This window comes from Nilaparvata lugens, chromosome 5 (assembly GCF_014356525.2).
Source record: "Nilaparvata lugens isolate BPH chromosome 5, ASM1435652v1, whole genome shotgun sequence".
In the NCBI taxonomy this organism is placed as follows: domain Eukaryota; kingdom Metazoa; phylum Arthropoda; class Insecta; order Hemiptera; family Delphacidae; genus Nilaparvata; species Nilaparvata lugens.
Window position 1 is genome coordinate 3,591,668 of NC_052508.1, and position 25,896 is coordinate 3,617,563.

At 32.6% G+C, this 25,896-nt stretch overlaps 2 protein-coding genes and 1 long non-coding RNA gene across 3 annotated transcripts in view; 2 read left to right on the forward strand and 1 right to left on the reverse strand.

Annotated features, from left to right (window-relative positions):
* Positions 1-63: 63 nt before the first annotated feature.
* On the reverse strand, positions 64-17,067 carry LOC111043457 (protein disulfide-isomerase TMX3). Its single transcript, XM_039429730.1, has 13 exons — positions 16,776-17,067; positions 15,089-15,137; positions 14,388-14,427; positions 12,470-12,633; positions 10,707-10,893; positions 9,586-9,663; positions 8,790-8,856; positions 7,781-7,884; positions 6,668-6,747; positions 6,070-6,123; positions 4,882-5,074; positions 3,172-3,371; positions 64-688 (listed from the first exon to the last, which is right to left on the reverse strand). Exons 1-12 carry the CDS (start codon positions 16,819-16,821, stop codon positions 3,192-3,194), a joined length of 1,242 nt encoding a protein of 413 aa, XP_039285664.1. The 5' UTR covers positions 16,822-17,067; the 3' UTR covers positions 64-688; positions 3,172-3,191.
* A 37-nt stretch (positions 17,068-17,104) lies between these two features.
* On the forward strand, positions 17,105-21,045 carry LOC120351701. Its single transcript, XR_005571480.1, has 3 exons — positions 17,105-17,309; positions 17,681-17,980; positions 18,676-21,045. It is a non-coding gene; the product is annotated as an uncharacterized LOC120351701 (long non-coding RNA).
* Positions 21,046-22,955: 1,910 nt separating this feature from the next.
* LOC111043458 (nidogen) overlaps positions 22,956-25,896 on the forward strand; it is a 35,321-nt gene continuing 32,380 nt past the window's right edge. Inside the window, exon 1 of the mRNA XM_039429343.1 lies at positions 22,956-23,346. Within this exon, the coding sequence (XP_039285277.1) occupies positions 23,116-23,346 (231 nt within the window). The 5' untranslated portion in view covers positions 22,956-23,115. The remainder of the gene's footprint in view (positions 23,347-25,896) is intronic.

Consider the following 25,896-nt stretch of genomic DNA (forward strand, 5'->3'; position numbering starts at 1 on the left):
TATGTTCATACTAAGTGATTATACTTGAATTTGGTAGTAGGTAGACAAAAACAAACTACAACATTGTTGTAAACAGTATGTTTTATTATGTTTTTAAAACATATTTCAATATTTAAAAGTTTTAAAAATTATAAAATCAACAAGCTGCAACCTAGCAAATTCTTTACAAAATTAATGATTATTGCGCATGTAAAGGCTTCCCCACACGTAGAGGCTTTTTCAGTCCGTTCTGATAGCCGGACTGAAGACCAATCCCTACGTATGGAGGAGCCTTTACAATGGAGTAATAATTCCAGCCATTGTCATAACATACTTTGGACTTGGCATATTGTCAGTCACGTACTAAACATTTCACAGTATGAAATTACTGTAAAATTTTCATTATCCTTATTTTATTACTTCTGCAGAGAGCATATTTTGTTCATAAATAAATATCTAAAAATTAGAATGTTCAAAGATAAAAATTACTCAATGAATCGTATGCTCATAAATGAGATCATCGTATAAATGCTAGTAACTGTTTGAAGGTTATAGAGTAGGAAGAAAGTTGAAAAGTGATTATATCCTAAATTGTAAAATTCTGTTATAACTAACTACATTGTCTATTATTTACACTTGATATAAATTGGAACTAATTATTTACAACTTCCACTGACGGTTGTTTACTCTTTCTTCTCGTGAGTCTCTTCTGTAACAAACAAAAAATCGAATCAATCATGAGAATATCACCCACAAAATTGCAATCTATTCAAAATAGAAACCTATTATTGATTGAATATTAAAAAAGATTTGAGGATATCAAAGAAATGTTGTAGAATCGAATACAATAAGTAAAGAAGTACAGAACTTTTAATATATTCCAAGCATAGAAATTAAATATGCAGAGTACTTTGAGGATGAGTGAGAAATGTTTAAAGAATCACTTGTTACTGGAATTTTTTCAGCCATGTAATCAAAATACAACGGTTCTAATGATTTAAAGGATAGTCTACCATTTATTAACGTTGCTATAGCACATTTTTGTCTAGCAACTAATTAAACAATCCATCTGTCCTAAAACTGAAAACTCTTGCTTAGAATTATTCTAGCACTTAGTTACTAGACAACAAAGTCGTGTTTTCGACTACTTCCAAAAGTACGGCCGAGCTATAGCTTTAGTATCAATACTAAAATCCAGCATTGATCTGCCCTATGATTTCTTCAAAACCTTAGCCGTCACATTTCCGCTAGGTTGCACCAACTGGGATCAAATGTATTCAATCAGTTCAGTTCACCGTTTATAGTGAGATTGACTTTTTGCTGTCAGCACTGATTGAATAGGAAGCAATGATGTAATTTATAAGGAATGCTGCCAGTTTAAAGAAGTATAATACTACTTCAAGCCAATGTACCTAGTATTCAGTGGCGGCTCGTCCTATGTGTTCAATGGTTCATTTAACCCCCAGAATTGAATCAACTTCCTATACAATGATGAATTTGCAACTCAAATAATTATATTTCTATTTTATACTCATTAAATTACATCACAACATTTTTCATCTACGTAAACTTAATGTCGATGTTTTGCGGCCGGTGCCTGAGAGCCCGGAGTGGCTTGCTTGAAACAGCACCGAATGGAATGACGATGGAATGATGGAGATGGAAAGCAGTGTTCATTCCCCGATGTGAACCCAGAAACAGGGCTGGGTATGGTAGTGGAACGGAGGAGGGGAATCGGTTTGCTAGCACGGATTTGGTTCACAATCCTGTGTGAACCAAGTTTGCACGAGTTCATCCGAGAGTAGCCGAACCTAGCCGAGGCAAGTGAAGCATTCGGTAAACCTCGGAATGAATCGTGAGTATTCGTGATACGGATACAGTGCCATCTTGAACTTGCTTATAACCAATAAATTTAAATTTGGTGGCAGTAAACAGTAAAAAAGCGGTAAACAAGAAGTAGCCTAAGCGTGACAGTTTTGAGGTTATACGGTATGGTTACGGGTATACACTGTTTACAGTTGTGATAGATCTCACTGCATTTTTCGTTATATAAATTTGTTTTGCGTGTAGAAGAATATAGTAATTTCTAGTGTGTTTTGTGTACCTATTCGTGAGTATTTCTAGTGTGTTCATTTTCTTTTAGTGAGAGTGTGAATATAATTTATTGTGTTACCGTAACAGCATTTTGATGAAGAAATATGAATAAGGTTCAGTATTTGTTAAATACAAACAATATTAATATTGAGGGTAGGTGTAAAATAAAACATAATGGTGACCAACTCTCGAAGTAAAAATCAAACAAGAAAAATATGAACAGGACAAAAAATTTATATTTGTAGAAAATAAGCTCAACCTTTGGGGTGTAATTATTATCGATCACGTTTACACTTGATTATGCGCAATACTCTATATCCTATTGACCTTTCTCTCCAATAGATCATGAGGTTGAACCCCCAAGCTAGAAGATCACGAGCCGCTACTGCTAGTATTCTAGGTACATTGCTTCAAGCTGTCAGAGAAGAGCTCCATTCCAAAACCTGCTAAGTCAATTTTTTCCGATTTCTGTTTTTCAGGTTATATCTCATCAAAACATATGACTTTATCATTTGCTAGTGTGTTTCTTGCCAAAACCTGCTTCTAAAAGCTGTAATCACCATTCAAACAATGTTTTTTCCAACTTCTAGACCACATTCTTTAGTGAATGTTAAACAACGCTCTACAAGATATTTTAGAGCTCCATTCCAAAAACTGTCAAGTCAACTAGTCATTCTTTTCCAATCCATTCCAAGTTACTGCGCATGCGCAGTTTTATTTCTACAAAAAATGGTTAGATTATTGAAAAACACCTTTGAAAATAATAAATATTATTCTTCTAATAATGAATCAACTTCCAGTGAGAATTCATTGGCACAGAGCGTATAGTGATTCAGCAACAGTTTTTCCCAATTTTCCAACAAATTATGTTTTTGACTTCACAGGTTTTGGAATGGAGCTCCTCCATTCCCTATGGAGGAATTATTCCTTATAAATTGCATTATGCTAATCTCGAATCCATTAATTTGATTTCTGTTAAAGCATACCCTTTTTGAAATACGAGTCTCACAGCATACCCATACCTCCAACAGAAAATGAATGAATTTTATGGTATTTGCTATTATTCTAAATTCTTGTAGAATAGTGAAATAATCTGACCTTCTTCCTCTTCATCATCGTCAGCATCCATGATGTCGGCGCAACAGATGGAGTAGCAGATGAGGCTGAGGAAAGCCGAGCGGAAGTCCGAACAACACCGACGTCAGAACTGGATTTCCCTTCCACATTTCGCTCAGAGACGAGCGCGCTTCGAAGTAGGCACGGTACATGCGGATCGGCAACGTGTTTCCGCCATAACACTGCGACAAACCAAAACTCATTCATTCAAAACATTTTTACAATGGAACACTATTGTGAGATTCACTTATAGCATAGAGGAACAATAGCGTAAGTAGATATCCCATGGCTTAGGGCGTTTATGTCGCAACTTTTACTGTTATCTCAAGCCGATTACTGTTGATTATTGTCGATTTTTACTGTTTTGTTGGGGTGAGAGTGTATGAACGGCACAATATGAGAGACTACCAGTGTCACACAGCTTCACGGGAAAGAATTACATGGACTAAGGGCTTGAGATAACAGTAAAAGTTGCGACATAAACGCTCTATACCATGGGATATCTACTTATGCTATTGTTTCTCTATGCTTATAGTCAGTGGAAATGATATCGTTGCAAATGTTTGGGATTTCTCCCATCTCATCTGTTTCTATGTTTTCATGAATAAAAAAAATGCCATATTATCAGATTAACACAGAAGCTTCAATTACAATTAATACAGTTGATGAAAAGGATATCAAAGTACTGTATTTGTAATTATTATTATTGTTACAGAATTAAAATATTGACAAAAATTAGAAAAAAATACAATTTATATATTACTATACACTGTATTGGAGAGTTAAGGAAATACATAATTTTCAATCAAAATTCAGATTATTCAGAATTGGCTAAGATGATTTGTGCTATACGTATATTATTTCTCTCACTTTTGAAATTGAAATTTGAAGTGTTCATCATAAATAATAACAGTTTGGTTCACCATATTCCCCAAATATTGTGGATATTTTAATTCAGACATTGAGTATATTTTGTTTAACGGTGTACAATATTTTTTGAATTTCCCTATATACATATCACAGCAACGTGTAACATAGATAAAAGATAGGTACCATAAGAAAATATCTTATGATATATTTATTTTATGTTCCAAATTTCAAACCGATGTTTGTTGACTCAAGCCAATTACTATCGACTACTGTCTATTATTACTGTTTTGACCGGGTGAGAGAGTGAGAACGGCAGAGTGTGAGAGACTACCACCGTCATTATAGCTTCACAAAAAATAACTATTAGGACTAACAGTGATTAGGCTTAACAGTGGAATTTGGAACATAAACGCCCTATCTTCTTATGCTATCTTTTCTCTATGCCTGTATTATGTCTGCTAAGTAGATGTGTGATACATCTGTAATCTATGTCTAATTCTCATTGTCTACACTATGAGAGAACGTGAAGCCCGTGCGTATAGATCCGATTGACAGTCAGTTTCATTTCTTATATCCTGCAACGATCACTGGTCTTTGTAAGCGTTTATTGTATGTTTGTATCGAGTTTAATAAGTGTGTTCAAATGCTGAGAGTTCAGTATAATAGCCTACCCAGCCTACAAAGTGAACAAGTTGGATCATCAATCATTACAATCAACAAATTGATTTCTTAAATAAAGATTTTTATATTTTCTCTTTGTTATTTTGTATCATGTTCGTTTGTGAATTGATTGATAAAAAAATCGCCATTTGAAATGCTTACCGGAGCCGACTGGTTGCGCACAGACTCGAGGAAGAGTTGCACGGCGCCGGGAGTGAGCCGATGTGGCTCGTCGTCAGGCAGGTGATGGTGGTTGGTGGTCGAGTTGAGCACCAGCAGGTAAGGCAGAGGAAGCTCAGTCATCGCTATCGAATTCGCCAGCTCTGGACTGCCTATCCAACCAAACTGGAACCATCTGTTCACCAAAATTATTAAATTTGATCCATTATGATATAAAAAATACGTCTATATAACTACTGATAAATGTAAATTTATAGTATAAACTGTAGGTCTATACGAAATGCGAACCACTTAACAACTTTTGACGAAAAATTCCTTATATCTGAATGATAACTTGAATAATGTAAATTTCTAGTAAAAACTGCAGGTCTATACGAAATGCGTACCACTTACTTTAAACAGTCTTGGTTATTCTTTATTAAAACGTCCTAGCGCGTTGATATCTCGTAGGCTTTGTCCAGTATGACATTTGTCGGGAAACGTGAGGGCCAAGCCACATAAGGAGTTTATCAGACGAGTCGGCATAGCAGGGAGCTCATCTCCGATTGGCTGATATCTTCTGATTCCCGAACACCAACCCAATCTGCCAATCGGAGAGCTTCCTGCCTTGCGGAGTCATCTGAAAACGCTTCATGTGGCTAATACAAGCTTCAGTCAATGGGTAGTCAAAGTTGAGACAGTAGAGAAAGGAAATACGGCTAACTGTTTAACCTGTAAATGCGCTGTGTGTGTGTTTTAATGAAAATTTCTTGAATCTGTGATTATTCTAGTTTTTTTATTGAATTTGGAACGTACGGTATCATGACTAATGCGATAGGATTGTGAGAAAACGTCTAGCTTATAGACGTGATAAAAATTCAGTGAAAATAAGTGGGGTAAAACATTCAACATTTCAGAAACTGTCCTTTGAAAAGCAGTGATGAAGTCAATATTTACTTTCTATTACAGTTTCTTTTTAAATTTTAATGAATGGAAGATTCAACATGAATGGAAGAAATTTTCAACATGAATGAAAGATCATCAGTGTTTCTAGACTATTTTATCTACACCGCTTGTCAGAAATGTATATCAATTTTTATGATGTGATAGTTGAACACAAATAATATTGAAATTGATCAATCGTTCACAATTACTGAAAATATTATATAGGAAATAAAATCAATCCATTACCTGTGAAACTTATCTCTATTCCTAGTTATCACAGACTGTATCATATCTCGGAATCTGAAATACAAAAAAGTACTCATGATAAAAATATGTTAGCATATTTTAATTGTGCATATTAATATGTTAGCATTATTGTAATTAGCATAAAGAAAAAATCTAATCTACCCTCCAGTTCAAGAAATTGGGAAAGAATATTCGAGCTTTGATGTTAGTGGATTGAAGCATTCAATACAGCGTCAAAGAAATCGGTGCGTGAAGATTCACGTTCGCTTCAATCTACCTTTGCCACTCCACTATGTTTTGAACCTTAAACAACATAAGGGTTGTCCGATACTTTGTACATTTACTATATCCAGATGCAAAGTGAAATAGAAACATTGATCTTTCTAGGAATAACTAATTGGAGATTTTCAAAATCAGAATATATCATCTCAGGAAATATTGATTAACATTAATTAAATTTATGTTCATTAATTAACATTAACATTATTCATTCATTAATGTTAACATTAACATTATATTCAGATGAAGAGTAAAATAATAAATTTTCCTTGATAAAATTGTAGAATGTGAAAGATGAAATGAATGAATAAGAACTTACTCAACCATATCTGCAGGAACTTCTTGAAGTTTGTTCTCATGTACTACAGCAAGAACAAGGAATTTGTTGGTTTCTAGAACCTGGAAAACACTCACCTATTATTACTGCTCGAGATATCCTTAAATTACTTACACTGAAGAAAACACATGAAATATTCATAGATTATCTATAGAAACATCAATTCAGGAAGTTCAAGTTTTATGCTAAGGACATTATTTGAAATTTAGTGTTGAACGGTAATGTGGACTGTATTTTGTACGATAAAATACTATAAAACAAGGGAACTCTAACCTTTGACAATCAATTTTGATTGAACATGAAACATTCTTAAAAATTGTAAAACTACTCACCATCTCCTTCCGTTTTAACATACAAATGAATACCTTATTTGCGAGGTGGGTAGTGGGTAGAAAATCATTGGAAAGATAGGAAAACCCCAGGATGTGAATTCGCTAAATAAGTATTTGAGTAGTTTTTCAAATGGGACTTGTCATTGTGATAATTTGTAGTATTTTACGATGTTATAATCTTTCACTAGGGTATTTAAAACAATATTTTCTTCACACTCACTGAGTTATTACTGGACAACCAATTTCCAGAACTAATAATTATTAATAAAATACAACTTTAAATCATATTAAGCGTCCACGATCACGCATAATAATTGAAAACTTTGAGTAACAAAGCTTGCACAACGAACTGCTTGCAATGATTTCGGGCTTGCCCAGGCAATAAGCGCATGTAGCTTACTAGCGGCACTGTAGCGAAAATGTGTACTAACCAACTATAAGCGCTCAAAATTAAAACGCCTATCCAAGTGTTATGAAAATTAATATTAAGTGAATTTATACATCAATGAACTTAGAGGTTGAAAAGAAAAGAGTTTATAGAAACATTATTTGGTTATCATATTCTAGTCTCAGTTATCATTTTAGTAATAGTCAACAGCTTACTTTTAAGGAAACCACTTTTCAACAAGAGTATTATACATGCAATATATCTCAAGAATTGTAAATCTTTCCATTCTATTTAAATATTTATATGTTATAGAGTTTTCAATTGAATCAAATTTATTTTAGTGAGAGAGCTGAGTAACGAAATTCAATTAATTACCTGACGTATGTTTCCTCTTGTGACTTTGACAAATGTGTGAAATCGTTCACTGTTTACCCACTCTGTCAGACTAGAATTCAAGTTCGAGTTCTCTTGTTCTTCAGCTGTGAAAAAGTAATTCAAGAAATAAGCTGTTATAATACATCTATTGTTCGTTAAGTAACTTGACATAATTACTATTGGCCTACTACTATACTTTTACTATTAGTAAACTAATATCGGGGCACCGAGCTTCGCTCGTTATTTTTATTTATTGATAAACAGAACATAATTACTCTGTTGTATATCCATACTTTTTCACTGTTAAAATTAAACTTAAATTTTAAAAAACACTTTTGAAGTGAAAATGCACTTTGCATTTTCACTTCAAAAGTGTTTTTTTTTTTTTAAATTCAAGAACATAATTCTCTAAAATGATCGTGTTTATATTTTACAGCTGGCTATACGTCAGCTTATGAATTTCGGGGATGCGATATTTTGATTTTCCACAGAATCACTCAGCTGTTTCAGCCAATGATGGATTATCTTTTTAATGTCGTTAAGCGAGTTTTCCCAAGGATCATGCCTAGTGCAATCGAATTTTTATATCATAAACCTTCTATGTTCCAAATTTCGTAAAAATCGTTAGAGCCGTTTTCGAGATCCGTTGAACATAAATAACCAGATATAAAAATATAAACAGATATACAGAAATTGCTCGCTTAATATAATAGGATATACTTTTTACACTATACTATATACATTTTATTTCAGTTGAGAGAAAGATTTATAACTTTTGCTCAAGAGATGATTACAGAAAATTGAGAGGATAGTGTCAAGATAGGGGGTTTAAAATTGAAAATACAATCATCTAATAGTCTAACGGCAATATCACCACAACTACTATACATGAAGTTACTGGAAGACGAAATAAGATTTTTTCTAGATTATTCAGAGTGCAAAAGACAAGAAATGAATTCTTTATTTGTCAATTAAAAGATACTGTAGATCAGTACGAAAAATAACTCACCATCAAAGAAGTAGATTGAGCTCTCTTTATAAACAAGAATTACCGGTAATTCCATGATCTGGAAATGCTGAAAAAGTAGAACTTTTATTAGTATTTTTAAATAAGGTAGAACGTTCCAATTATTGAATCAGCGGAAATTAGAAAAGTACAAATACTTCCTATTAGTCAAGATGTATCACTCGATACAAAGGGCAAGATCGTTCTCAAAGTCGGAAAGCTAGTGAGTTGAAAAAAATCAATATTTTACACATTATTCAATAAACAACAATATACAGGGTTAGTAAAAATGATAGAAAACGCTTGACATTTCTCTTACAAGATAATTTGGCAGTAGGTTTCTTTGGGGATCCAATTCGAATTGAAAAAAATTACTTTTCTCTCGCTTCAAAATTTTGGTTCGCCTTTCTTGGATCCGCCATTTTTAAACCAACTTCATTAACCAGCATCAAATGATCAATGTCTTTATCAATGAAATTTATTTTTCGCATCATCATCAGCATTTCCAATATTTGAGTTATAACTAATTTTTCGTGGTGGAAGTCATCTATATTTTGTATCAAATTTTATTACTGAAGAAAAGTACCCTTCTTTTATTGGTGATTTTTATGCTACAAATGTGAACAATAAAAGTGCATTTTATTTGATTTGATATCTGCCATAAATCATGAATAATTAATATTTCATTTATCGGAGAGAGAATATACCCATATCATAAGCTCTTAGCAAACAAACAAAGCCGCACTTGAAAAGTTGTAAAATACAAATAAACTTACGATGTGAAATATAATTATTGTACCTTTCTAGCGATTTCAGGAGGAACAGCGTAGAAGAAACCATGAGGCTGGAACTGCTCTGCTACTTGGGAGTAGATATCCTTAAAAAATTAGAAATAGAAGAACAAAATTATTGCTATAAAATAAACAATCCGGATTACTTCACATGTCTTCAATCTGTTACAAACTTCTCCCAGCACAGACTGAACAATACAATAAAACAAGAAGTTTGATATGCATGAGAATAGAATAAGTTATTATAAAAAAATGTCAAATGAATGAATGAACCATGTGTGACAGTTTATACTTGATGCCAGAGTCAAAATTGCTACAACCAAGTCCAATTTCAGCAGTGCGCGGGTGGAAAGAACGCGAAGTGTTTTTGACCTCTAATTCATATAATTATGAGACTATAGTTTAATTGAATTTCATTAATTAAATTTTATAAATTATTGACCGACACAATTTCATCAAGCTTTTTGAATTTATAAAAAGATATTCGCACTGCAAAAACTGCAACGTATCAAAGAGATGGAAAGGATGTTATATGTAATAATATCTCAAATAATAATCGTATAGCATTACTAAATTATATCTAGTAATTTAATGAGTTCCATTGCCTCATATAATAACTAATATGAAAATCTAACTTGAACTCTATACTAATATAAATAATTGTACTAGTTCGATTGTCTCATTTCAATTTTCTCGTCAATTTATTTTTATTTATTTATTTATTTTTTTTTATTTATTTATTGTATTAAATACTATAATCATAATACAATTATGAAATTGGAGGAAAAACTAGGCTAAGCCTGTACTATTTCTCTCCAGAAATTTTGATAAAATGTTAATGTTGTCCAAAAGATAAGGTTATATAATCACACATTGCTTCGTCACTTGATTTTTGGTCCAGAAATGATGATTTAAAATTTTGAATTTTGAAGGTTGATTTTATACTCTAAATGAATCACAGAATGTATCATCACAATAAATTAAAAACTTTAGAAATATTGCACTTATTTAAAAAATTTGAATACAAAATCAAAAACCTACTCACTATTATTTTTTTATGATAATTATTATAATTCATGATAAGACATCTATGAGAAGGCAAATTAGTCAAGTTGGATAACTTAATTACCCATAGCTCTCCGTCATAGTTGCCAACATAAGCGAAGAAAAGCGGATTGTTTTCCTTCAAATTCTCCAGACTCTCTGGCCTCGTGACAGGTTGAACAGGTGGGCCACTCACTCTCACCGCAAAATTGATGATCTCATCTTTGGTCCTGTCGCCGTGGAATGTAAACTGATTAGTGTCTCCTTTCAAGCTGAAAATAATGAAAGACGCATCAATATCATCAATACAAAGTATAAAGTTTATCTTTTTGTGTAGTTGAGAAGTTGATAATGTGGTTATTATTCATATTGAATAAATAGACTGAGAAATTGTCAGAAATTTTTAGAATCTGTGTTTTTTGACAATTTCTTAGATTTTAAAAATCTGTAGTTTTTGACAATTTCTTAGTCTATTTATCTAATAAAGTTTATCCTTTATCAACGATACTTTCTATATCGATACAAAGAGAGATACATCATTGGAACACAAAAAACACCAAGATTATTTTCCAGCTCAGATACTACAAACAAGTATTCGATCTAATTCACACGAGTGAGATACACAATTCACCAATACGAGAAAAAGAATCACTGCAACGCTGCATCTTATATGTGAACTGGGATGGGTAGTGAAGTAACAATTTAAGTGAAAGTTGTTGGAAGTATTGAGAAATAATGATATACTAGGGAGAACAATAGAAAATTATACTGGATAAAATATAAAATACATACACTATGAGAATATGAATAATTTATACACTCCACCTCTCAAAAACACCATATAATTCAAGATAAAAAATTCAAAAGAAAAAAATAAACTTTTTTGAATAAAAATTGATTTTGAGGAATTTCTACACAATTGAAAAACACAGTTTTTCACATCCACATTTATTAGATTTTGTACACAGGACTGCAAGCAGTTCGTGATGAAACCAACTGAACACTACAGCTGAAGATGTGTTGGTTTCAATATATGAAACTTCAGTACTGTGTACAAATCTAATAAATGTGGATGTGACAAAATAAATCTATGGGTTTTCAAAACAATAAACAATAATGTTAGACAATACTTCAAATTTGTTGAAATCTAATCATTGGCTAAAATTATAATTTATATTGATAAAGAACCTAAAAGACAATACCTCAAGTTCACCCACAACACTTGTAATGTTTCTCAAGTTTGAAGATGAAGGCATGAATCTATCTATCCACTACAGCACAATATCAGTAGCAAACAGAAATTTCAACTTTACTAATATTTGATTCATTTCATTCTTGATGATGATTGAATACATTAGTATACAAAGCAGTTTAAACAAGATTTAATGTAGAATAAGATGTGAAGAGTTAGACTTACGAGAAAATCCAACTTGTTAAATCTAGCTATCCATCTAGATACGTAGATAGATAATTGCGTTCATTTATCACACTTTAAAAGGCAAATAGTTGAGAAAGCCAAGGTCCACCAAGGACTGTAGCGCTTAGAGAAGAAGAAGAAGAAGAAGAAGAAGAAGAAGAAGAAGAAGAAGAAGAAGAAGAAGAAAGAAGAAGAAGAAGAAGAAGAAACGTATGACACAATCATTAAAAAGACTCAAATCAAAGGTTTTATACTCTTGTCCGAAATATTACAAGTGTTATGGACGAAGTAAAGGCATAATGTATAACTATACTTCCACTTATACAGAGTACTATGAGGAAAACTGGATAGGGTTCATTTGAATAGTACATTACATTGAAATTAATAGGAGAATATCAGTTAGTAAATGCCATAAAGGTTTGACAACTTACAATAAGATGGTGGGGAATGCTGATATGCTGAATTCAGTGGCGATGTTAGTGAATCGCGTGCAGTCGACTCTGCCGACCCGGATGTTGGTGTTATGCAGCGCCTGCGCAACATGCGACCACACCGGCTCCAGGCGCTTGCAATGCGCGCACCACGGCGCATAGAACTGCACACCCAAACAAAACACAACACATCATTGACAAATATTGAACATTTTATTAGAAATTGCAGTTAACCAACTACTAGAATATTATTACTGTATGGTTAGGGTTAGGTTAGGTTAGGATAGGTTAGGTTATATTCTGTAGATCCAAGTCTCTTCATATTGCTCTTTACCTGATCCGATACCACCATTCTCTGTATTCCACCTAAGTAGACTCAATTATTTGTAGTCTCCGAAAGTTGACGTTGGCTTCTTTAGTTCTATGTGTAACTTGTCAATGATTACTGTATATTTTAATAATTATTTCAAATGTGCAATATAAGCTATATAAATAGAACTAATAAGGACTTCTACTGCAAATATTCCCTTCAGCTATTTAGTTGTTCGGTCAATATTTTCAGCATCAGAAGTCATTGGTTCTATTTATATAACATTCATTGGATATTTGAAATAATAATTATTATATATAGTAATCATTGACAAGTTACACTTATAACTAAAATATAATAGATTTATTGGCCATTAAGTACACAGTTTATACAATAGGCTTTGTTATTTATACAATATAATATATTATGAGAACTCAAACGATCCAGTCAGTTATACTCAAGTATAACTTAAGTCTAAGGCGCAGTTGAGATACCCATCAAGGGGAGTAAAAAGCTCTTTTAACAAAGCTGATATATTTGGAATGCTTGTTTCAATGGGCAGACTTCTTACTGTGAGCGCCAATTTATCAAATAGTAGATGTTGCTGATACTTATAGCTTTTTAATGTTTTACTTGGCCTAGCCTAAAGAAGCCAACGTCAACTTTCGGAGACTACAAATAATTGAGTCTACTTAGGTGGAATACAGAGATGGTGGCATCAGGTAAAGAACGATATGAAGAGACTTGGATCTACAGAAGGAGATGTTCAGGATCGGTTCACCTCCTGGACGATTTTTGTTGGTGCGACCAAATGTCGACTTGGGTGTAGATGGCCCTAATATTACAATACTGAGACAGATATCGTGCATTAAAAATGTTCTTCTTTTTGAACAATGACCAATTCAACCTCATCACTATTTCGTTAATGTATACACTTGATACTTCCATTTAAATTGAATTAGAATTCCATTCAACTCTCACCCAAACACAAACCTAGAGCTCAAGTGAGCATCAACCTCAGCGAAAATTGAATCTCTTCAAATGCTGTACTACCTACAGTTTACTTTTATATCCATTCTCTACTAAATATATTTTATAAATTTGAAACGTTTTTGTTGTACTGAAGCGAGAAAAAGATTACATTGGCCTTTTTTTGTCAGTAATTATAGTGTTTTAATTCAGCAGAATCTGAATCTGAAGCCTTCTTCTGAGCAGAGTCTGTGTCCTATGATTCTCGCTTGTTCTATAGAACTCACGTTTTCTTATTATAAAAATATACCGGAAGATTTATTTATGCACTTCTAATTATAATAACACAAATGGTCTAGAAACAATAATATCAAAAAAAGTAGATAGAAAAATAATATCACTTCTCTGAATCAAAAATAGTGAAGTAATTCAAGATTCGTTTTATTGACCATCAGACTACAGATTATAGCATTAGGCAAGTCATAATAATATATTTTAAAAGTACACACAATTGGATGGAAAATCATAAATGATAAAGCATATTTATATTACATTCAAGTTAGGTATTTAGATATTCCTCAAGTGAGTAAAAGGTAAAAGATATTTAACGTTATGATCTATTTATGTAATAAAACTTACCATGACCAGCCACATGCCATCTTTCCGTATATCCAAGAATCTGTAAAGAAATTCGTTCAGTATTAATCTATAGATCGTAATAAAGAATGATAGGATACGTAATTTGATATCATTATACACATAATTTTATCATTCTTCATATGTACAAACCTAAAAAATCTTATTGAATGTTCAAACTATAATTTATATTTAAACACCCACTTTTTAGTAACAAGAGGAAGAGTTATTACCATACTTTATTACAATAGGTAGGATCATTCATTAGGATGATCGTGAGAGGAAAAATGAGATTTCCTTGTGCTATTCCTCTCCCGAATTCAGATAAGATTACACAAAGTCCACAAATGCATAAATGACTCCATAAATTTAGTTTCTACAATTTCATCAATAATGTAACATTGATTAATTGTTCAATTTTTGATTGAGTGCCATTATTTACAATAAGCAGCTTTTCCAACACATTAAACCTGTTCAGTTGGTAGATTTTTCTCTGCTTTTGATGTAACCACTGAACTTTTCTAATAGCCTCACATTTAATAACAGCAGGATACTTCGAATTATGTAGCGTTGAATTTTTTTACATTCGCACGACCTGTCCTACATGGCTACATAGGAGTAGAATAGAATATACATCCCATTAAGCTGGGCATTACTTATGTAAAGGTATTATAAAAACTAGATAATGATGAAAATTAATATACCTGTCACTGAGTTCTAAAACCCTGGATCCAGAAACTAGAGAAAGAAAACCTGGAAAAATACATTTTATTGAATGAGTCACATCAATAGAAACATTTTCTAGCAACACATGTAGTATAGAAATTGTGATAATTAGATGGATGACGATCAATATAAATTCAAAGCTAAGTGTATGAATTATATCATATATTGACGATCCCAAGACTACTATAATAATAACATGCTTCTTTTGCAGCAGCATAAGGACATGTCCTTGCATGGTGTCTTTTGAGGAGGCATATTGAGGAGCATGGCTTGTCCAAACCACTGAGTTTTGCTTTTATGAAAACAGCAGCCCTAGAATCTGAGAGGGTTATATACTGGCATGCCAAGATGGTGTCATCAACAACCTATCATACTTCAACAGAGTAATTACCTTATTACCCATCTTATTACCGCTACGTTGCCGTTGACCAGTTGTCGCTGGATAGGATGTGTCAATGTTGCTTTTGCCTTATTTTTGATCAGTGGACGGCCTCAGTCCCCTCGTCATGGATGAACTCTTCCACAAAGTATAGTGGCTTGAATGCCAGCCTCCATCTCATCCTTCTCTTGAAGTCGTAAGACCCCAGCTTTCTTATCTCCTCAGGCAAAAGATTGAAGAGCTTCAGCGCCAACATTGGAAATGAGTCCTTGAACTCCAGTGCTGCCTTATGCTCCACGGGAGTTTGGGTATGTTGTGGAGAATGAAGGGTGCCGAATTTAGTGGAATCACTCATTCCCCACCACTATATTTTTAAAAGCTATAAAGAATGATATTTTCTTCCTTAACATTACTACAATGACAATATACTCATTGAGTTAGTTTTCAGCAACAGCTGGGGGCAACATTGTCACCAGAGGAGAGAAAAATACAAAATATTATACCCTACTAATAGAGCTGTGCAGGCTAAATCCAGACTATTCTGTAAGAATGGTGATGCTGATTGTAGGAGTACTAGGGGAATGAGACCCTCATTTTTGGCAAACTTTAAAATCATTCCAGCCTGTGAGAGTGCTACTACTGTGCTTGCAGGTCAAATGTAGAGATGTCTTTCTTGAATCACTCAGTCTATTCAGAGCAAATAATTAAACGGTAACGGACCAAGTATTATAGCTTACCACATGAACATGTGAAGCAGTATCTATGATGAAAACGCTTTTCACTCTCCCATGGGGGGTTAAAGCCCAGAGGAAGGGTGGTCAAGAATATCTCAAACAGGACGAAATAATAATCTGTATGACTATAAATGGGCTAACAACACATACCTGGATTTTAAGTGTATAACACCATTCCCCATCACTTACCAACAATAAACGGTACGGTACATAGAGAAACATGTTTTTCTATAATATTATAAACAATAGATCATTAATTGGAGATTGAAGATCAATATTTCACAAACTATTTGTACTTCTTAGTTCAATCTGGAATCCGACTGATCAGACCAGCTGCAGGACAACTCATACTTATTAATATTGCTATTGCTGAACAATTCTTCTTCAATGATTAACGATTTGTAGAACCAATTAGTAGGCTAGTTGAAATAACTTTCAGCTCAAAACACTGGAGAGTTTATTCCAACAAAAAACCTAATCATGATGCCATACAAAAGATGATGACTTCTTTTATATGTTAATAATAAATTATGAAAAAGATTAATAACTTACCTTGAAGAATGATTAAAGTCAAGAAAGATAAGAGAGAAATTTTCATTTTGAATTTTGTCAAACACTTGATTGTAATACTTTATTCTTCATTGTAATTATCATGATTAGAAGAATAAAAAAACTTTTATCATAGCATGAATTGATTCATAATAAAATAGAACAACGTAACTTGATTTAATTTAATTTGTTTATCAACTTATAATGTTTTGAGTTTGTGTTGAAGTTGAGGGGCTTTGAGCGTCGGCTGTAAAATCGGGTGTCATCGGTAAACCCTTTAACTCATCAGCTGTTTGTACTGTTATCAGCTGCTTGATATTGATTTCTATGACTTTATAATAAATCAAAGCTTGATAAGAAATAATATTTAGAAAATTTTAACAGCAATAATATTATGTTTTAATTGAACAACTCAATAAATTGATATCGTTGTATCCCTATAATCAAACCAATGCCAGTTAGGCAGTTCCCGCTTTTCGCTCCTTTTTCAAAATGCAAAATATCGCTTGTCGTCTGCCACGCTGTTTTTGGATGTCGGTAAGTTTTCAGAGATGTCTCTTTTGGCTCTTTAATTTATTAAATAACTGTAAAGCTTTTAAAATTCATTCAATCAAATCTAACTGATTCTAAATCAGATTTTTGAAATTGAGTTTGTGTAACAAACATCCATAATAATATTATTAGCTTGCAGTTAATCTGCTTCCATCATCCGCTTGTAGGTTATGTTTTTTTATATTTTCTGGTAAAATACAAAATAATGATAAGAAAATTAAAATATTTATTAGTAAATTATTAAAAGATACACCCTTTTGATCTCTGATTGGCTCTCGTGGAATTAATAACGATTAAAATTTAACCTGTTTCTGTACAACCGGCACTAAGTATTTTTCTTGTTATTGTTTTTCCAGCTGAGAAGCGCCCTAAGCCACCAGTCTCGGCTACCAGTGGTTTGCTGAGTATCCGTGATTTTTTGGTGGGGGAGGTCGTAAGCTCTTATTGCACTTATTACACAGTTTACATTATGGTTGCCAGATCCCAGCGACAGGTCACCAGTCTTTATTGACACGGCGGGTCTAACTTGTGACGCCTTTTTGGTTGATAATACTCGGACACCAAATGGTATCTTTCTGGTTACCCACTGATTCCTAAGACAGGAGACTAATAAAAGGCTAAGAGGCCAGTACACTGCAGTAATTTGAAAAAAATGGGTAATTTGTTAAAATGGTTAACTATTTTAATTTTTAAGTAAATATTATTGACATAACTCATATATTATGTCATCCTCACGACAAGGACCAAGTCAAGCCCACTTTCAGACACAGTCAATTCAGATCTCTTGTCATGACTTGAAAGAGAAGTATTGGTAAGTATAAGTATGAATGTTGTTTAAGTATCTAGTTACATGTTCAATTTGTCTAAAGTAAAAGATGAAGTTAACACAGTAACCATGTGTGTGCTGCATCTTCTGTAAGAGTTGGAAAATCCTGTCAAGAGTTACGGTATAGGGTCACAGAACTTGAAATGTGGGGAAATCAGAGTATCAACTATCAACCAGCATGACTTGGAAAGGGAATGATGTGAGCAATCTTCTACATGACCCCCCCCCCTCCCAAGACGTTTTTGCAAATTGAAGACTTGTGGATTGTCCAGGCTAAAGCGCTTGCCATTGTAAGTCCCAAATTCATGACATCAGAACAGTATTATACTATGCATGTTATCCAATGTTATGTATGGTGCATAATGAGAGAGATGAATGATATGTGCGAGTAAGACAAATGGTCCCACTACACTTACTTTCCACGTTTGAGTGGTCAGGAGTCACAACTAAGCTCGTGACCTCTATTATTCATTATAGATCTATACTTACTATCCTATTCGAATATACATCTCTTTTATTTTTCAGGGCAAATTCTCCTCAACTTCCACTTACTTTACGGTAACCGCTTTTCTCTTTATTGAATATTTGACAAAAATGGCCTTTTTGGCAAATGTTCAACCAAGAGGAAGTACACTTCACTTCAGATTACTTTTCTTCAAAGAGTATTAAGCCTGCAGATCCATTTATCTAAGCGAGAGGACCCGATTGTGCTTGAGCATCACTAACTAGGAAACTGGCGTTTCTCTTGTTAGAATATCATATGGGGATCCCTGAGTATTAATAGTAGTGCCCAGAAGATGTTTTTGCAAGAGGAATTGCTGACAATAATAACCTAGTTTTCATCATGAATTCAGTCTTAGCAGAAACAAAACCGAGCTCATCATGTATACTACAAACTAAATGTAAGTTATTAGTCAATGAAGAAACGCCTGGATGAACGGTTTACTCAGATGTCGATCGAAAAAGATAATGAGAGAATTGGAAGAAGTTGATCAATACGATGTTAGAAAGTCTATGGTGAGTGTATATCCTTGTTTTATTCATTTTGTTTTTATTAAAATCATGGTTAATTTGACATACCGAACCATGAGTTCCTTATTACATTAGGACACCCGGCTGAGTTGCAAGTGGGACACCAGAGAGCCACCAGTGGCGACCATGAGTATATCAAGCTGGGACACCAATGCCAGTGTCTCAGCGGAGGCCAGGTTGGCGTCCCTAGTGAAACACCAGTCGGCCGCCAAAAACTGTTGTTTCGGTGGTTGTCCCTAGTGTAATAATAACTATTACCCCCGATCCGCTAGGCCACTTCGTCGATAGAGTGGTAGAGTGGACATTACTGTCCTAACTTAGCCTTTTCATCAAATAAATAAGTACTTCTATGCTTCGTGTCCCTCTGGTGACCCAGCCTGTTGTCCTAATTCAATACATACCTAAAATGTTATAACTAATTGTAGTTCAACTTCGTTTATTTGGAATAAATAAAACTTGTCAAGGACAATGAATCTCAAGTTTTGAAAGATTAAACACTAATTTGTGTTTATAATAATATTATAACACGATAATGTATTAAAATATTGCATATATCTCTTATCTTGAATTACATAGAAGCAGTTCATTTCAAAAGTTATACAAATTGATACAAAATTTGATTATTTTATTCATTATTTTCCTGAAAAATTGAATTATTCTATTCTGGAAGTAATTTAGCCACTTGAGCGGCTTTGCCGTTTTCAAAATTAATAGGATGCTGTATTACAAATTTCTGATGTTAAATGTGTTTTTTCACATTAGTTTAGTAATTTCAATATTTTCATGATTTATAAAATTTAATTTTATTTGTTGTAGACTAATCTCTTTATAATCGATGTATTATCTTATTTAACATATTTTTGAACTAAAAGCTATTCTAAATCGTGTGAAATTGAATACCCAATGTGATGTTGGGTCTTATTCAAATACTGAAGAATAATAGTTTGGGAATCTCCTGTGAGGGTATTCTGTCCTTGATAATTTCAATAAATGTTTGTAAAAATGAATTATTCAATTGATCATTTTGAAATATTAAATATTTAAATTGACAACGAAATGACATTGACATATACAACAATGAAATATACACATATGACAAGTGACATTGTAGAGCATTGTGGCTCAACGAAATTATAAGGAATGTTAGATAAAAATGGGTTACAGGAAATATTGAGTTTCGCCTAAAAATTGTCTTTGAAAGAGACAATTCTACCAGATGAAAACTAATTTGATATCGCTGTTAATGAATTTTTTTCCATTATGAAATATTTTTCCCCGAAAATTGTATGTGTCATGACATGAATAATCCATTATCAATATGATATACGACATATTTAATGTCTAGATCTGGGAATACCTCCATCGTTCCATAAAACAATAAAATAATGATTTTTTTTCTTGGGATTCTGATTAATTTAATTCAATATATTTTCAAGATAATGAGATCTTTTGTGACATTCTATTCAATCCAAAAAAAAATCGCAATTGATAGCCAAAAAAGATATCAAGCTCTGACCAAGTACTTAAAAATGTACTTTGTGATTAGAAAACATCGAAACACATCCTTTAACTTTGGTACCTACTTTGCCTTCTAGAAAACAATGATCACAATTTAAAATTGATTTAAAAAAAAAACTATATTTAGATAATGTGATGGGAGAGGAGCTCTCATGTTTCTTCTTTGCTCACACCATTTTTTTCAAGTGTGATTCAATAAACACAAATTTCTCAAATTATTTACGAAAAGATCAAATCTTAGTTCGTGAATCAAAGTTAATGGAGAAGAATTGATCAATGATCTAAATAGCTAAATATTGCATTTATCATAAATATTGTAGAGCGTCAAATGGAATAAGATTTTTTTCAAAAAAAAATACTCTTAGCTGTCTCTTCTTCAACAATTTCTGAGATGGGAAAAACATTATAAATAATACTAGACTTTTGCCTTGTATGAATGAATCTTTTATCATCATTACATTCATGGAACATTGAATAATTATTTATTACTATGGTATTATCAAGAAGAGAAGGTCAACTTCAACTAGCCTACCATCTCAATAGGTTATCAAGAGTGGAGAAAATAATGATGATTTGAAGTAAAGTGGTGCCTTATTCAGTTATGCACATTATGGATAATATTATCTCATCTTTAGTATTTTCAGTTGAGTAGTCGGTATAAATTTTTATAATTCACACTATAGACTAGATACACAATTAGTCCATATTGAGGTGAAATGAATAAGATATTTTCAGTTCTACATGTTAGTGGAAACTCTTATTCATTTCACCTTTCTATATTTTTTTCCGAATATGGATATTTCTATCCTTAAGCCGCACACAAATTATGTTGAATACCAAATATTAGATGTTATGAGCTGTTTGTTTCTTCGAATTCTTATGAAAGCAAGAAAGTTATTGACTAACAATCTTCTCCAGTTGAAAATTGATAATTTTCTCATGGATATGTTCAATATTAGTTAAATTACAGGAATCATTAGAGTAAAAAATTGTATTTTACATTTTAGTTAGTATTATATTCTACTTGTATAGTATTTTGTTTAAAAATAGTGAATTTTTATGTTAGTGCTATTTGCATTTTAATGTATTTTTAATACATAGAAATAAATTAGAGTTTGAAAAATATATTGATTTGTTAAATAAATTCAACTTGAAATAAAAATTAAGAGTTTTTCATTTGAATATATAAAATAGTTCGCTACTCTTCACTTCTATTACTAACACTCAATAATATAATTATTAGGCTATATCAGAATCAAAATATAGACTAATTGAAATGATTTGATAATACACCAACATAATTGATTCTTGTCAATTTGAAGATTAATCTACGAACAATTTTGTACATTCCATTCACAGGTGTGATGCATTTATTATAAGCCTTACATGAAGCTAATTTATTAAATACATCAATGACATTAGACTTGATGGTACATCAACATTTTAGAATTTACATCTCTGATGAACTGTCATTTCTATGTTGGGACCTCTATGACATAATCAATGGCACATAAAAATTTTAGAATTTACGTCTTTGATGAATTGTCATTTCTGTGGGTCTTAAAAACCAGTAAATGAATTTAAAGAATTTTAAGCTACAGATCTAGGTACCTAGGTAGTTCAATCTTCTCTTGTGAAACTTTAGTCAATGAGTATTATATAATTATCTAGAGCTTGTTTAATATTGGAAACTGTGGTAAAGGTTCCAAACCATGGAGTGAAGTAGGTAGAGGATATCACAAAATGTGACTGAGAGTTTCGGAAAATAATGCATGCATTCATTGAAACGTGTCAGAACATAATGGATCGCGAAGATAGAGTAGAAGCACAGAAGGAAGAGCTAAGACTCATTAAGTATAGTAGTTATTTACTCCGTGCTAGAAGTTGGAAGAAAGCAGAGACATTTAGATATATGCATTATATTCTCAACATTGCATCATAACTTATTAATCTACATACAGGCTACATTAGACTATAAATTCTGTACACATACATTATTAATTCTCAACACTCAGCCACCTTCTCTGCTACACTCTTGACTCTACCTTAGCCGCTCCACTAGGTTTTTACTTGAAGGGGTAGAATTTAGATGTAGGTTATATAGCTATATAAATAATTGTGTATCGGGATGCAGGGAGAAAGGGAAATTTGTGCTGATGGTGAGGGTCGCTGGATGCGGCTTGAAAGGGAAATTTCTACCGAAGTAGGGAAATTTTGTTTTGGGTCCATTGACTAGCGGGCCTCACGAATAATCAAAGGGAGCCGCAGAGAGACAGATACATTGTTATTTTGTTATGAGCCGAAGAACAGTTAGGATGCGCTCGTCTGGTGGTGCATTCCTCTGACTGGAGCCACCTCTCGCTGCATTCACTGCCATCCACTCGATTCGACGACCATTTTCTACTCGCTTCAAAAATGTTCACGTTTGTTGATTTTAAAATGAATCTGTCCGTTCGCACTCTGTTCGTTGTTTTCATCTTACTCAATAGTTTACTTCTGTGTCCAGCATTGTCCATTGACGAATTCTACCCACATGGATATGGCAACGAAGACGCTTCTCTAGATAAAGCCGATGATGTTTCGAGTCTTGAAATTTTTCTGAAAACTCCTATACGTTTCTATGGTGAACTGTTCAGCTCGATTTTTGTGAGTACCGCTTTTATCCAGTGCATGGTGTTAAATCAAATACTACAAATCATAAAATTATCATTAACATTAAATTGAACAATTTATTGTGTTTAGTGTCATACAGTAGGCTATATGGTGAAAATCTTATCAAATTAATTCTATTGTTCTTGTTTATTTGTCTATAGAGCTCATTTATTCATTCATCGTCATTAACAATGTTTTAATGTTTTGATTTGCGGATTATTATTCATATCAAATTTTATATTGGACAATATATTATTTATTATTATTATATTTATATATTATTGGATAATATATTTTATATTGGATGATATCGGATAATATCACCTGAATACAAATTAATGACTCATTTGAATAAGTCGTGGACGGACCTATAAAAATTCAAGATATATTATTAAAATTTCTCAATAAATTCCTGATTAAATTTATAAAAATGGATTAAGCTCAAAACTTTTAATATCTAATAATATAAAACAAGTGTATATAGGGTTCCGTTGTTTGACAACAAGTGGGGGGGTTGAAGAGGGAGAGAAGCTTCCCCCCCAACTAAATTTTGAAAAATACGGTTTCGTTGTTTGGCCAACTTGGGGAGGGGGGGGGTTGAAGAGGGAAGGGAGCTTCCCCAATTAAATTTTGAAAATTCGATTACCCGACGCCGAAAAAATTATTCGTACTCAATATATTACAACTTAGCTATTTTTCTATTTACATGCTTCAAACCATGTTGATAATTTTTTTGTAGATACCGGTACTACTATGGGCATTTAAATTGAAAAAAACTCTGCCCGGGCCCACGCCTCTCATGGGGAGTATTGCAGACTCCTCAAAGTCCCCATCGAATTGTCTCCCTGGATCTATCGTTGCGTCTTGTTGAAGAAATTGAGCTGTAGATAGGGTACCTCAGAAGACTGATATGCAAAGGATGCGATTCTAAATACCCCAACATAGATTTTATTCGGATTGATGAAAAATATAGATTTTGCATTATTTTTGGGATAACTCTCAGAATGGAATTGGAAGGAGGATAGAATGGAGAAGGTTCAACAAAGATCCAAATAAAGGAATGACAAATATTAAAGTAATACTTTATAGAATAGATAGATCACATTTAACTTACACTGTCCCCACTGTTGATCCGAATTTTTCATAATAAATTATGATTAACTCATTATATCGCACTTAGAATTGAATAAAAACTAGATTAAACTAATTTAGAAAATTAAATTCATTACCTGAAAAACAGTATCGATATAATAAATTATAGATAATTATGACAATATATTTTTAATTATTTCAATATCATATATGGATTCAAGTGCCTAGTGTCATTCCTTGCTAAACATGCTTTTAAAAGGAGTTTAGTGGAAAAAATTAAATCTCTGTTTTGCCTAACAGAGCTTCAAGTGAAAATAAACATTCTGAGATCAGTAAAAATAGATCCTTAGAAGAACAAACAAAATTAAATAAAATGTTGAAAAATCAAAACATCATTCTTACCGTATTTTTAAAGATAACAAGTGCACAGTTATATATCTTGAATTGCACTTAAATTTATTTTCATTGAACTGTATTGATGTGAAATACAAATACAAACATATTGAAATTGGATATACACTATATAATAATAATCACAATACAACTTCCATTCTCTTGATAAAGTAATGTCAATAGAAATAGTATTGACTCAATACTATCTTCTAATATAGGAGTAATTCATACGAAAACTTTACCAAATATTTATATTTGCTTTCTTTCCTCCTTTTTATTATGTTGAAATGCTACGATTTGTTTTTAAATACTGCACAAAAAATGAAGAGAGACTGCAAGCAATAAATAAATGTTGAGATGAAGTTTTGTGCACGTGTGATGGATTCACGTTCTATGTATTCTGGCAGCAAGAGGAAAAGTTATTTTTGTAGAAATTCTCCTGCACTCTAATCCCTTTCTCCAAATCCAAAAATACCTTGACAAACTCATGACATTCTCTTTAAAAAACTTGACAAACATTTGTCTCAAAATAGATACAAAATTAAATCTATTCACTTCTTGCATTGATGATGGATCGAAAGATGATATAAATACGTAGTACGTATAGGTGATAATAAATAACACAAACTCCAGTAAAAATAGGTGTTTTTTAATTTATGGATGGTAAAATTGTTCATGAAATTTAGTAATATTGCTTCTCAACTTATTCTATACCTATTGCCTTACTTGCCCTGAAATTTATTTCGGCAATTCTTGATCGAAATGTAACCATGCTCTCCCAGAAACTGGAAATAAATTGAAAATAATGCACCTAAATAGTATAGTGCTTAGTAAATTTTCCTTCAACTTTGTTGAATATGCAATAATAATAGCTGAGTTAAAAAATTGTTGATAAGACATTCTTAAACACATCACATTCTTTTCAAAATGCAATGCTTTCACACTATAACGCTCCCAACACTTATTTATCATAAATCTAATATTGGAAGAGTTCAAAGGGCTTCAGATATCCGGTGCGCTACTATTAGATGATGAGATGTAATGAACTTGCACTGTTAG

Coding starts and splice junctions, on each gene's coding strand:
- LOC111043457 (XM_039429730.1), bottom strand. CDS start 16,821: ATGAAAATTTCTCTCTTATCTTTCTTGACTTTAATCATTCTTCAAG. Junction 7,885..8,789: donor CTCAATCTACTTCTTTGATG/GTGAGTTATTTT, acceptor ACTTTTTCACAG/CTGAAGAACAAGAGAACTCG. Junction 6,124..6,667: donor GTTCCTGCAGATATGGTTGA/GTAAGTTCTTAT, acceptor TTTGTATTTCAG/ATTCCGAGATATGATACAGT.